Source organism: Sorex fumeus, unplaced genomic scaffold (assembly GCF_029834395.1).
Source record: "Sorex fumeus unplaced genomic scaffold, SorFum_2.1 ptg000022l, whole genome shotgun sequence".
Classification (NCBI taxonomy): Eukaryota; Metazoa; Chordata; class Mammalia; order Eulipotyphla; family Soricidae; genus Sorex; species Sorex fumeus.
In genome coordinates, this window is record NW_026606079.1 from 5,186,996 (window position 1) to 5,200,779 (window position 13,784).

At 43.6% G+C, this 13,784-nt stretch overlaps 1 gene segment (V, D, J or C); it reads right to left on the bottom strand.

Moving 5' to 3' along the window:
• Positions 1-3,316: 3,316 nt before the first annotated feature.
• On the bottom strand, positions 3,317-3,752 carry LOC130023162 (immunoglobulin heavy variable 1-46-like). The segment is given in 2 exon segments: positions 3,317-3,633; positions 3,707-3,752. Coding segments are annotated over 2 exon segments (363 nt in total).
• Between the last annotated feature and the right edge of the window lie 10,032 nt (positions 3,753-13,784).

Below are 13,784 nucleotides of genomic sequence, written 5' to 3' on the forward strand. Positions count from 1 at the left end.
GACGCCTGTCTTTGAAAACTCTTGAGCTTATTCTCCAACGTGGCTTGGTGCATGCCTCAGGCAACCACAAGCGAATGTCCGCACTCGCAAAACAGTGCAGAGAAGTGATAAAGGAAGACCTCAAAGAGAGAAGAGTAACAGTGCTGGCAGATGCGGCAAAGCCAAAAAAATAAAGAAGCATTCACAATGTCTGCCTGTCCTTCGCCAACTACAAGACCAAGAGGACTTCCCTCCGATGTCCTGATGTATCAATCACATCTTTCAGAAGGGCAATGGAGAAGATTATTCATGACTTCTACTCGGATCTCTTTGATAGCCACGTTTAACCGCCCACATACCAAATTCTGCAGAATGAATATGCCGTTCCCAAAGTTCTCCCTTCCGAAATCCGACACTCCATTTCATGGGTAAAGAAGCGAAAAGCACCAGGTCCAGACAAGGTCAGACCTGAACCACTGAAGAATCCGCCATCAGTACTCATCATTACACTGGCTTGGCTCCTCATGTCCTACCTGTCTGAATGGAAAGTTCTGTCCCAATGGAAAACCAGTAGGACTGTACTACTGTACAAGAAGGGAGACGTCCATGACATTGGCAACTATTGCCAGATCTGCCTGTTGTCTGTCATCTACAAGCTGTTCACTCAAGTCATCCTAAATAGGATTGGCAGAACACTAGATGAAGGACAACCAGGTGAGCAAGCCAGTTTCTGAAAAGGATTTAGCACAATCAAACATATCCACATTGGGGGGGGGAGCGAAAAACCACTCTCCGGCCCGCGGAGGTGACCCTAGGATCCATAGGTGCAGGGAAGGACAAACCGAATGAGCACAAGACACAAGAGACATAATACAGAGAAAACAGATCAGAGCAGACGGACAGCAGACAGGATAGAACAGGACAGGACAGGATTTTCTTCAGGGCAGCAGGGGTATTATATACTTTATGATGCAGAAAACTATGCTTACATCACAGAAGGCAATTACATCACTAGGTCATATCATATACTGTTAGGAGAGTTATAAAAACTACATGTTTCATGTGCTTGATTAGTCAGTGTCAGTTACTTCTTATTCTTGGGCTAGCTGTGACAAATGTTTTCTTTTAGATAACCATACATAGCTCATAGGCTGCGGTCAGAGCAGATGCAGTACCATATTTGCGCTAGTCAGGACCCACTTGTTCAGGGTCACGTAGGCCAAGATAACCATACATAGCACAGGCACGTAGGCGCTTGGTCAGTTAAAGGGCCAGCTTCCCACATCCACACAATAACCAAGCTCATTGAGGTTCCTCGGTAGTTCAAGTTGCTGCTCTGTCTAAAGTTCATTGATTTAAAGAAGGCCTTAGATTCTGTTGAGATGGAAGCAGTCATCGAAGCCCTAGTCAATCAGGGCGTTCAAACTCAATACACCAGGATCCTCCGTGAGCTGTATTACAGATTCAGTACCAGGATCTTACCATTCTACAAGGAAGTTATCATCCATGTGAAGAGAGGGGTTCGGCAGGGTGATACCATTTAACCAAAACTCTTCAGTGCCATCCTCAAGAACGTCATGCGACAACTGGAATGAGAAGGAATGGGAGTGAAGATAGACAGTCGGCAACTACACCACCTCTGCTTTGCTGGTAACACCAAGTGACAAAAATGCTGGCCGACTCACACCATGTGTGGAAAGGTTGGACTGCAGCTGATTCTCATGAAGATTATGTCTATGAGAAACAGTCTTGTTCCTCACGTTCCATTCACTCTCAATCGAACCAACATCTCCAAGTGCAAGAGTTATGTGTACCTAGGTCGAGAAGTCAACATGACGAATGACCTGGCACCTGAGTTGCGCAGGAGGAAGAAAGTGGCTTGAAAGATTTCCACTCAATGCCTCTTTTGCAAACTACAGCACCCAAAATCAGAGAGAGAACCAAAGGGAATGGCCTGCCACAGGGGTGGGGTGGTGGGATGGATTCCGGGAGCATTTGCGGTGGGGAATGGGCTCTGGTGGAGGGATGGGTACTCAATCATCGTATAACTGAATCCCAAGCACAAAAATCTATATGTCTACAATTGTACCTCATGTGTTTCTCTAATATATATATATATATATATATATATATATATAAACTTGTTAAATTAAAAAAAGTCTTGAAGAAAGCCTTCAAGAGTGTCGAAGAAATAGCTAAGAGGATGAAGAACCTCAGGTTCTGGGCACATCTCTTTGATTCGAGTGTTCTTCCTATGTTAACATATACCTCAGAGACCTGGGCCCTACGAAAACAGAATGAGAACAATATTTGGGTCTCCCATAGAGGAATCAAAAGAGCTATGCTTGGAGTATCACATTTCACTCAAATGAGAGAAAGAATTCGGAGTTCCGACCTCCGTCTATGCTCAAGAATCAGGGTCGCTGTCTTGTTTGCCAAGGCGTTGAAAATTAGATGGGCTGGATACGTAATGAGATTTGGAGACGACCATTAAACTAGAGCCATTACTGACTGTATTCCATGGGACGTCAAAAAACCGTGTGGCCTCCCACCTACGAGATGGGCAGACTTCTTCATCAAGACCCTGAATGATCGGTTTGAGGCTCTTCGTGTTCCTAAGCAGACTCCATTGGGCTTCACTAGCACGTGACAAGGATGAATAGAGACATTACTGGTGCCCGCTCGAGCAAGTTGAGAGTTATGGGATATCAAGTGATCAAGTGTTCAGTTTTTCACAGACAACTTACTCCGACCATTTCCTTACAATGACGTGATTGTAGGAATGTGACCATCATCCCTTTCATTTAGGTTCATCTCCTCCACTCTCTCTGGTCCAATGGCAGGATTTCAGCTCAGAAATATAGAGATATGACCGTGTACAAAGGAGGTCTCCACAGAAACTCTGGAAGGGAGTCTGGCCAACACCCCGATTTCTTCTCAGAAAAAAGGATTTCTTGCAGACAAAGAATTTCAAAAAAAAATGTATAATATTGGTAGTCTGCCATGGGTAGACCTACAGTTCATGAACCTGCAATGACAGCTGCCAAAACTTCCACGTGGTTCTTCCAGAATCATCTGGGATGCTCCACACAAAATCCTAGAAGAAAATATAAATAACACCAGGTGTTCCAGAGACAAGCCATCTTCCTCTTGGCTGTTGCTGAAGGATAGAGAGATATCCTGACCCTATAGCTCAAATGAAGCCTGACCCTGTGAGCCCCATCCTGTGTCTCAGACTCTGACTCTCTGAGGAGGAAGTCAGGAGGATCAGCATCCCTGTCTTCTCCTCACCCGGCTGCCTCCCCTTCAGTTTTCTGACACATTCAGAATGTGGTTTTCACACTGTTTTTCTTGCACGGTAATACACGGCTGTGTCCTCGGTGCTCAGCCTGCTCAGTTCCATGTAGACTGTGTACTTGGACTTGTCGGCAGTGAGTGTGAGTCTGCCTTGGAACTTTTGTGCGTAATTTGTATAACTATCACTTGGGTCTATCCTTCCCATCCACTCAAGCCCTTGTCCTGGGACCTGCCGCACCCAGCTCATCCATCTGCTGGTGAAGGTGTATCTGGATACCTTGCAGGAGATCTTCACTGATGTCTCAGGTTTTCCCACCTCAGCCCGTGACTGCACCAGCTGCACCTGGGAGTACACACCTGTGGACAGCAGACAGGAGTGGGTGGACTCCACTTGACTGGTGCCATTCCCTCAGCCCATGGGTATGCTTACCTGCAGCCACTGCCACCAGGAAGAGAATTCTCCAGGTCCAGTCCATGGTGGGGACCATGCACTCAAGGGCTTCTGAAAGTGTGGGTGTGCCTGCTATGTGAGTTTTTCAGGACACAGACATATCTCTATTTAACTCAGTGTCCCTCGCGTAATTTGCATATTCACCAGGAGGAAGAATTCATAACTGAAGGCCTGGTCCAACCTGAGAAGGGGCTGATGGAAGCCACAGGGTCCATCCTCAAGGGGAGTCAAGTGGTCCACGTTTAGATCCTTGTTTGAGGAGATGAGACCCTACACTGTCCCAGGACTCTGTGCACACAGACCTCCCCCTCAGAGGGCCAAGTCCTTTCATGACCTTCCCCTCAGGGCCCTCCACATCTGTATGGCCTGGACACATCTGGACACACCTGGCTTAGAGATTATATCTGGGATCCTGTAACTGCCCAAGGGATACTACAATGAGACTACAAAACCATTCTAATGCCCCAGTGGTTTCCATTGGAGATATTAAAAGACCAGAAACACCCCCTGCATACAGGTTTTACTGCCTTATCAATGTGTTAAGTGTTTTATCCTCAAGATATATATATATATATATATATATATATATATATATACACAATTTCACCTTCTGTGTCCTATACTGATTTTAATTTAGGTTTTCCTGAGAAAGCAAAATTTAGTTTTATTGAAGAAGGGAATCCCGTTTCTGAGAGATTTCTGCCTCTCTGCACCCATTTCCCTTATATCTGCACCCCTTCTAGCCTGCAACTCAGTGCTTTAGGGACTTGGCGCCCCCTGCAGACCGTTCCCCCCATGCAGGGAGAGACTCTGGGCTCACAAGTACTTTAACTTGTCATGTCTCTGACATAGGATTGAATCCTGGCTGTTCACTTCAGAAGCCTTGTTAAGGAATCATATTCTTTTATGGCCCTTTTGGTTTGGTATTGAGCTACGCCAGGTGTTCTGAGGACTTGCCCCTGGGTTACAGTCGGGAATCGCTCAGGTCTTTGTATACACACACACACACACACACACACACACACACACACACACACACACACATATATATATATATAGTATTATCTAAATAAATTTACTTACAAAACGAACTGTTTGTTTACAAAAAATTACTTACAAAAATGAACTGTAGTGATAGCACAGTGGGTAGGGCATTTGCCTTGCATGAGGCAAGCCCAGGTTCAATTCCTTCACCCCTCTCAGAGAGCCCAGCAAGCTACGGAGAGTATCCCGCCCACAGAGCAGAGCCTGGCAAGCTCCCCGTGGCGTGATCGATATGCCAAAAACAGTAACAACAAGTCTCACAATAGAGACATTACTGGTGCCGCTCGAGAAAATTGATGAATAACGGGAGAACAGTGCTACAGTGCTACAAATATGCAAGGAGGGTGAGAGAGAGTGGGGGAAAGAGAATTTGTTCATACATTTTCTGCCACAAAATATCTATTTTAAGTATGTTATCTGTTTAATATCCCCATTTTAGATGGGGTTGGGTTTTTTTGATAAGCTCTACAAGGGATTTATACATGTTCTATTAATCTTATACCAGATGAGCCGTAGGCAGATATTTTCCCCCAGTTTTTCTTTTTTTTTTTTATTCTGATCATCATTTCATTTACATTGATTGGGCCATTTAAAAAAGAGAGACTAAGAATACAAAAAGCATGAAATGGGTGAAAACGTTGGCTTGACATTGATTCCAAAATTATTAGGCTACATGAGGGAAATTGAAATAACACAGAGACCATGTGTTTATTGGCAACACGAAACGATTGTAATGGGCTGACCACAATCACAAACACAAAGTCACCTTCAATGTTGGGTGCAAAAATAACCGAGACAGTCGGTGAGTTCTCAGGTGGAATTGTGATCAATGTGGGTGAATCACTGCAGATCCAGAGTCGGGACACACCTCATGTCTCTTCACAGCACAGGGCCTTACTCAGCCTCTCTACACACAACGAAGTGCTAGGATGTAGTCCCTCCTTCCACAAGCACAAGGCAAAACAAAATCAGCTCTGAACTCACTCCCCACTGCCTTCTCAGAGAGTGACCAGGGCTCAGCACATCCCCTTCGACAAAGATGAGCCTTGGGTACTTTATGTATCTCCTGGAAACCCAAAAACATCAACTAGTGGAGATGATCATAATCGTGTTCATTCAGTCCACATTCATTAAGCAATCGAATTATTAGCACCAAGTACAGTAACCAAGATGCACACACAACACACAACGCAGCGCTCAATTCTGCCTGTATTTCCTCTTTCAGCCATGGAGTCCGTTATTTCTCTCCTTCAGTTCTGTTTGAGGAACAGTGATCACTGTTTTCTTCCTTATCTCCCTGAGATTCCCGAGTCTCCCTGTCAGTGTTTCCTTCAAGTCAGAGAGCACTGAGAGGATTATTGCTCTCTGCACACCCACAGAGCATCGGATGTACTAATGTTCATACCTGGATTCAGTCCACATTCATTAAGCAATCGAATTATGTTTTACTTATTCTTGGTGTTCTGTAGGAGCTGAGCGTGTAAGTTCCTGGTGGTTTGAGCATGGATCAATTTATTCAGCTTGGGCTGTGACTCTAGTAACTTCTGGCAGGCAAAAAGCCTGTGGTGTTTACTCTATGGGACTGGGAAGGCCAGAGGTCTGGTGGGAGCAATAACTGTGGGTTCTGGTGCTGACAAGATTTCACTGAGACCTGAGACATCCCGTGGGGAATCACTTAATCACTTAACTTCCCGTTAGTCGTCGATTTGCTCGAGCGGGCGCCAGTAGCATCTCCATTTGTCCCTGTCACGTCCTACTGTAGCCCAATGGCATCTGTTTGCTCTGGGAACATGAAGAGCCTCAAACTGATCGTTCATGATCTTCACGAAGAAGTCTGACCATCTGGTAGGTGGGCGGCCACGCAGTCTTTTGACATCCCATGGAATCCAGTCAGTAACAGCTCTAGTCCAGCGGTCGTCTTTAAATCTCATTACGAGACCAGCCCATCTGATTTTTGACACCTTGGCAAATGAGAGAGCGTCCCTGATTCTTGATCGTCGACGGATGTCGGAACTCCGGATTCTTTCTCTCATTTGAGTGAAACGTGATATTGCAAACATAGCTCTTTCAATTCCTCTTTGGGAGACCCCAATAGTGTTCTCATCCTGTTTGCGTAGGGCCCAGGTCTCTGAGGCATATGTTAATGCAGGAAGAACAGTGGAATCAAAGAGATGAGAGATGTGCCCGGAGCCGGAGGTTCTTCGTCCTCTTAGCTATTTCTTCAACGTTCTTGAAGGCGTTCCAAGCCGCTCTCTTCCTCCTGCTCAGCTCAGGTGCCAAGTCATTTGTCATGTTGACTTCTCGACCTAGGTACACATAGCTGTTGCATTCGGAGATGGTCGTTCCATTGAGAGCGAATGGGGCGTCAGGAACGAGGCTGTTTCTCATAAACATTGTCTTCGTAAGATTCAGCTATAGTCCTATCTTTCCACACTCACGGTCAAAGTCGGCCAGCATTTGTGCCATTTGGCTGATGTTTGGTGTTATTAAAACAATGTCATCAGCAAAGCGGAGGTGGTGTAATTGCTGACCATCGATCTTCACTCCCATTCCTTCCCATTCCAGTCGTCGCATGATGTTCTCGAAGGTGGCACTGAAGAGTTTTGGTGAAATGGTATCACCCTGTCGCACCCCTCTCTTGACGTCAACGATCACTTCTTTGTAGAATGGTGAGATCCTGGTAGAGAATCCGCAATACAGCTCACGGAGAATCTTGATGTATTGGGCTTGAATGCCCTGATTGGCTAGGGCTTCAATGACCGCTTCCGTCTCAACAGAATGAAAGGCCTTCTTTAAATCAATGAACGTTAAACAGAGTGGCATCTTGAACTCCCGAGAAACCTCAATGAGTTTGGATAATGTGTGGATATGGTCGATGGTGCTGAATCCCTTGAGGAACCTGGCTTGTTCGCATGGTTGTCCTTCATCTAGTGTTCTGCCAATCCTACTTAGGATGACTCGAGTGAACAACTTGTAGATGACAGACAATAGGCAAATCAGGCGATAGTTGCCAATGTCATGGATATCTCCCTTCTTGAACAGTAGTACGGTCCTGCTGGTTTTCCATTGGAATGGAACCTTGCATTCAGACAGGTAGCGAGTGAAGAGCCGAGCCAGTGTATTGATGAGTACTGATGGCATGTTCTTCAGGTGTTCAGGTCTGACCTTGTCTGTGCCGAGTGCTGTTTCTTTCTTTTTTTTTTTATTAGTGAAACACCATGAGGTACAGTTGTAGATTTACAATTTTTTGTACTTGAGTTTCGATTATACAATGATCAGATACCCATACCTCCACCAGTCCCCATTTTCCACCGCCATGGATAATATCCCCCCCCACCCCCATGCCCCCAACCCCCCTGTATCTGTGGCAGGGCAATCCCCTGTGTTCTCTCTCTCCTTTTGGGTGTTGTGGTCTGCAAAAGAGGCATTGAGTGGCAAACATGTTCAGTCCATAGTCTACTTTCGACATGCATCTCCCCTCCTGGGAGGATCCTCCAAACATCCTTTATTTGGTGCTCCCTTCTCTATCTGAACTGCCCTTTCCTCTAGGATACCCAGCTGGCCTCTAAGTTATGGAGTAATCCTCCTGGTGCTGATCTCAGCTATTCTTGGGTATAAATCTCATACTTTGTTACTTTATATCCCCCAGATTAATGCAATCTTTCTATGTCTATCCCTCTCTTTCTGACTCATTACGCTTAGCATGATACTTTCCATATTGTACCACTTGTATGTAAATTTCATGACTTCATCTTTTCTAAGAACTACATAGTACTCCATTGTGTAGATGTACCAAAGTTTCTTTAACCAGTCATCTGTTCTTGGGCATTCAGGTTTCTTCCAGTTTCTGGCTATTGTAAAGAGTGCTGCAATGAACAAACAAGTGCAGATGTCACTTCGACTATACATTTTTGCCTCTCTGGGATATATTCCCAGGAGTGGTATTGCTGGGTCAAATGGGAGCTCAATTTCTAATTTTTTTCAGAATCGTCCATACTGTTTTCCAGTAGGGCTGAACCAGTGGACATTCCCACCAACAGTGAAGGAGTGTCCCTTTCTTGCCACATCCATGCCAGCATCGGTTGCTTTTGTTCTGTTGATTGTGGGCCAGTCTCTGAGGTGTGAGATGGTATCTCATTGTGGTTTTGATCTGCATCTCCCTGATGATTAATGATGTAGAGCATTTTCTCATGTGCTTTTTTGCCATTCGGATTTCTTCTTTGAGAAAGTTTCTGTTCATTTCATTGCCCCATTTTTGGATGGGGTTGGATGTTTTCTTCTTGTGGAGTTTAACCAGTATTTTTTTATATCCTGGATATCAACCCCTTGTCAGATCTGTATTCGGCGGATATCCTTTCCCATTCTGTAGACTGTCTTTGTATTTTGGTCACTGTTTCTTTGGAGGTGCAGAAGCTTCTTAGTTTAAGATAGTCCCATTTATCTATCTCTGTTTTCACTTGCTCAGACAGTGGCATGGCATCTTTGAAGATACCATTAGCTTCAATGTCATGGAGGGTTTTTCCAACTTTGTCTTCAATGTACCTTATGGTTTCTGGTCTGATGTTGAGGTCTTTAATCCATTTTGATTTTACTTTTGTACACGGTGTTAGGCAGAGTTCTGAGCCCATTTTTTTGCATGTAGCCATCCAGTGATGCCAGCACAATTTGTTAAAGAGGCTTTCCTTACTCCACTTCACATTACTTGCACCTTTATCAAAGATTAGATGATCATATGATTGAGGGGAGATGTCAGTGTATTCAACCCTGTTCCATTGGTCTGCAGTTCTGCCTTTGTTCCAGTATCATGCTGTTTTAATTATTACTGCTTTGTAGTACAGTTTGAAGTTCGGGAGGTTGATTCCTCCCATTTTCTTTTTCCCAAGAATTGCTTTATCTATTCGTGGGGGCTTATTGTTCCATATAAATTTCAGGAATGTTTGCTCCATTTCTTTGAAGAATGTCGTGGGTATCCTTATAGGGATTGCATTGAATTTATACAATGCTTTCGGTAGTATTGCCATTTTGACAATGTTAAGTCTCCCGACCCACGAGCAGGGGATATCTTTCTATTTCCTCATGTCCTCTTTTATTTCCTGAAGTAGCGTTTTATAGTTTTCTTTGTACAGGTCCTTTACTTCCTTAGTTAAGCTGATTCCTACGTACTTGATTTTCTGGGGCACAATTGTGAACAGGATTGTTTTTTTCATGTTGCTTTCTTCTCTCTCACTGTTTGCATATAGAAAAGCCATGGACTTAGGGGTACTGATTTTATAGCCTGCAACTTTACTATACGAGTCTATTGTTTCTAGGAGTTTTTTGGTGGAGGTTATTGGGTTCTCTAAGTAGAGTATCATATCATCTGCGAATAGTGAGAGCTTGATTTCTTCCTTTCCTACCTGAATGCCCTTAATATTTTTTTCTTGCCTAATCGCTATTGAAAGTACTTCCAGTACTATATTGAACAGCAGTGGAGAGAGTGGGCATCCTTGTCTCGTCCCTGATCTTAGAGGGAAGGCTCTCAGTTTTTCCCCATTGAGGATGATGCTTGCTGTAGGCTTGTGGGAGATGGCTTTAATTATGTTGAGGAAGGTCCCCTCTATACCCATTTTGGCTAGGGTTTTCATCATAAATGGGTGCTGAATCTTGTCAAATGCTTTCTCTGCATCTATTGATATAATCATAAGCTTTTTATCTTTTCTTTTGTTGATATGATGGAATATGTTGATTGATTTCCGAATGTTGAACCATCCTTGCATCCCTGGGATGAATCCTACTTGGTCATGGTGTATGATCTTTTTGATGAGTAGTTGGATTCTATTTGCTAGTAGTTTGTTGAGGATCTTTGCATCTGTGTTCATCAGGGATACGGACTGTAATTCTCTTTCTTTGTGGTATCTCTGTCTGCTTTTGGTATCAGTGTGATATTTGCTTCGTAGAAACTGTTTGGAAGTGTTTTTGATATTTCCATTTCGTGGAAAAGCTTAAAGAGGATTGGGAGTAACTCCTCTTTAAAGATTTGGAAGAATTCACTAGTGAAGCCATCCGGACCAGGACTTTTGTGCTTGGGGAGATTTTTATTACCATTTCAATTTCCTTGATGGTGATAGGTCTGTTCATGTATTCCAGGTCTTCGTGGTTCAGCCTTGGGAGTCTGTAGGAGTCTAGGAATTTATCCATTTCCTCGAGGTTTTGATGTTCCGTGGCATACAGTTTCTCAAAGTACTCCCTGAGGATCCTTTGAATTTCTGTAGTTTCTGTTGTAATGACCCCCTTTTCATTTCTGATTCGGTTTATTAGGGTTTTCTCTCTCCCTTTCTTTGTGAGTTTTGCTAGAGGCTTATCAATCTTGTTAATTTTCTCGAAGAACCAGCTCTTGGTTTCATTGATCTTTCGGATTGTTTTTTGGCTTTCCATCTCGTTAATCTCTGCTCTGAGTTTTATTATTTCCTTTCTCCTATTCGGGTTGTGCTCCTTTTTTTGGTCCTTCTCCAAGCTCCTAAGCTGTGAGGTTAGGTTACTTATGTGTGCTTGCTCCTCCTTCCTGAGGAATGCTTTTAGAGCTATAAACTTTCCTCTTAACACAGCTTTTGCTGTGTCCCATAAGTTTTGGTAACTCATGTCCTCATTTTCATTCGTTTCTAGGAATCTTTTAATTTCCTCTTTGATTTCCTGTCTAAGCCACTCGTTGTTCAGTAGAGCACTGTTTAATTTCCAGGTGTTTTATTTAGTTTTCTGTTTTTGTATGTGATTTACTTCCAATTTCAGTGCATTATGGTCTGAGAAGATTGTCAATACAATCTCTATCTTCTTAATTTTTTGGAGGCATGTTTTGTGGCTCAGCATGTGGTCTATCTTGGAGAATGTTCCATGTACGGTTGAGAAGAATGTGTATTCATCTTTTTGTGGATGAAGTGTTCTGTATATATCTACTAAGTCCCTTTCTTCCATTGTTTTCCTCAGATGAAGTATGTCCTTGCTAAGCTTGAGTCTGGTTGATCTATCAAGAGGTGACAAAGCAGTGTTGAAGTCTCCCACTAGTATTGTGTTGCTATTGATGTCTTTTTCCAAATCTATGAGTATTTGTTTTATGTACTTTGCTGGTCTCTCATTAGGTGCATATACATTTATTATTGTAAGTTCTTCCTGTTGTACAGATCCTTTGATCAATAAGAAATGGCCTTCACTGTCTCTTATGACCTTCCTCACTCTGAAATCGATGTGGTCTGATATAAGGATGGCTACCCCAGCTTTTTTATGGGAGCTTTTTGCCTGTAGCATTGTTTTCCAGCCTTTGACTCTGAGTCTGTGTTTGCTTTGACTATTGAGATGCGTTTCTTCAGGCAGCAGAATGTTGGGTTCAATTTTCTAATCCATCCTGCCACTCTATGTCTTTTAATTGGTTCGTTTAACCCATTGACATTGAGAGAGATTATTGGTATGGGATTTTGTCCCATTGTTCTGTTAAAATTTGGTGTCTTTGAGGGGCCTTTCTGCTTTAAAGTAGCCCATTTAGTTGTTCTTGTAACCATGGTTTTGAGTCTATGAAGTTCCTGAGCTGTTGTTTGTCTGTGAAACAGTGTGTTGTTCCTTCTATTATGAATGAGAGTCTTCCTGGGAAAAGTATTTTTGGGGAGGCATTTATTTCATTGAGTTTTTTCACTATGTCCCACCACTATTTTCGGGCCATGAGGGTTTCATCAGAAAAATCAGCTGTGAATTTTAAGGATGCTCCTTTTTAAGAGATTTCTTTCTTCGATCTTGCTGCTTTCAGAATTTTGTCTCTGTCTAAGGTTTTGGTCATTTTGATCAGAATGTGTCTTGGGGTATTTTTATTCGGATTTCTTCTAGCTGTTGCCCTTCGGGCCTCCTGAATGTGGTCACAAGTTTTCTACAGCTCTGGAAACGTTGTAGCAATGATTTCTTTGACAGTTTCTTCTTCATCAAGGTTTTCTTCCTGTACCTCTGGGACTCCAATAATTCTTATGTTACCCCTCTTGGCTTCATCATGATCTTCTCTTGCCATCTTTTCCCGAATTGTGAGTCTCTTTTCCATTTTCTGCTCTTTTCTGGAGAGTCTCTGAACTTCATCTTCGAGCTCACTGATTCTGTTCTCAGCAGCTCTTACTCTGCTGCTGAGGCCTTCCACTGAGCTTTTCAATTCGCCTACGAGATTTTTCAGGTCTGACTTTTCTGATTGCATTTTCCTCATTTCTGCCTTCAGATCCTCTTGTCTTCTATTGGCATTGCTTTCCATTGTTTCTTTTAATTCCGTAAGCATCCTAAGTAGCTCCCTTCTGAATTCCTTGTCAGAGAGGTTGTCTAACACTATAGTACTGTTGGTGTCATCTGGGCTAGACTCTTCAATAAGGAAGTTTGGTGGGCTTTTGCGTTGCTTTACCATTGTGAGAGGTGTGGTTTAATCCTTCACGTTCACTGTTACTATTCTGCTTGATATGCAGTGTGAATTAAGATAGGCTTATGAGTTATTGGCTACTGTGTTTCTAGTGGCTGAGATAAAATAGAGACTTTCCATCTAAGAAGGTAGCTTATGGTTCCTATGGCATACGTAGTGGGAAAATGTTTCGCGGCCGCGTTAGCGCCTGTGGCTCCGGAAAGAGTCCCTGGCACTGGGCGAGGAGTTGGGAACGGCTCCTGTTTGGAATTGGAGCCGTTCAGCTTTGTTGCCCAGAGCTGGGTCTCCGTGCCCATCCCGCGCAGATCAGGGGTTGAAAACCGGCTTTCTAGGAGCTGGATCTGCTGTTTGTTTCTTTACCGACGAAATGGCGTGTTGGATTTCAGAAAGGAGAACATTGGGAACGACATATCCGTCCTGTGGAATTTGGTATGTCGGCAAGTGGACATGGCTATGAAGAGATTTGAGTAGAAGTCATGGATAATCTTCTCCATTGCCGTTCTGGAGGATGTGATGGATCCATCAGGACGTCAGAGGGCAGTCATCTTGGTCTTGTAGTTGGCGAAGGACAGGCGGGCATAACGAATACTTTTCCCTGCT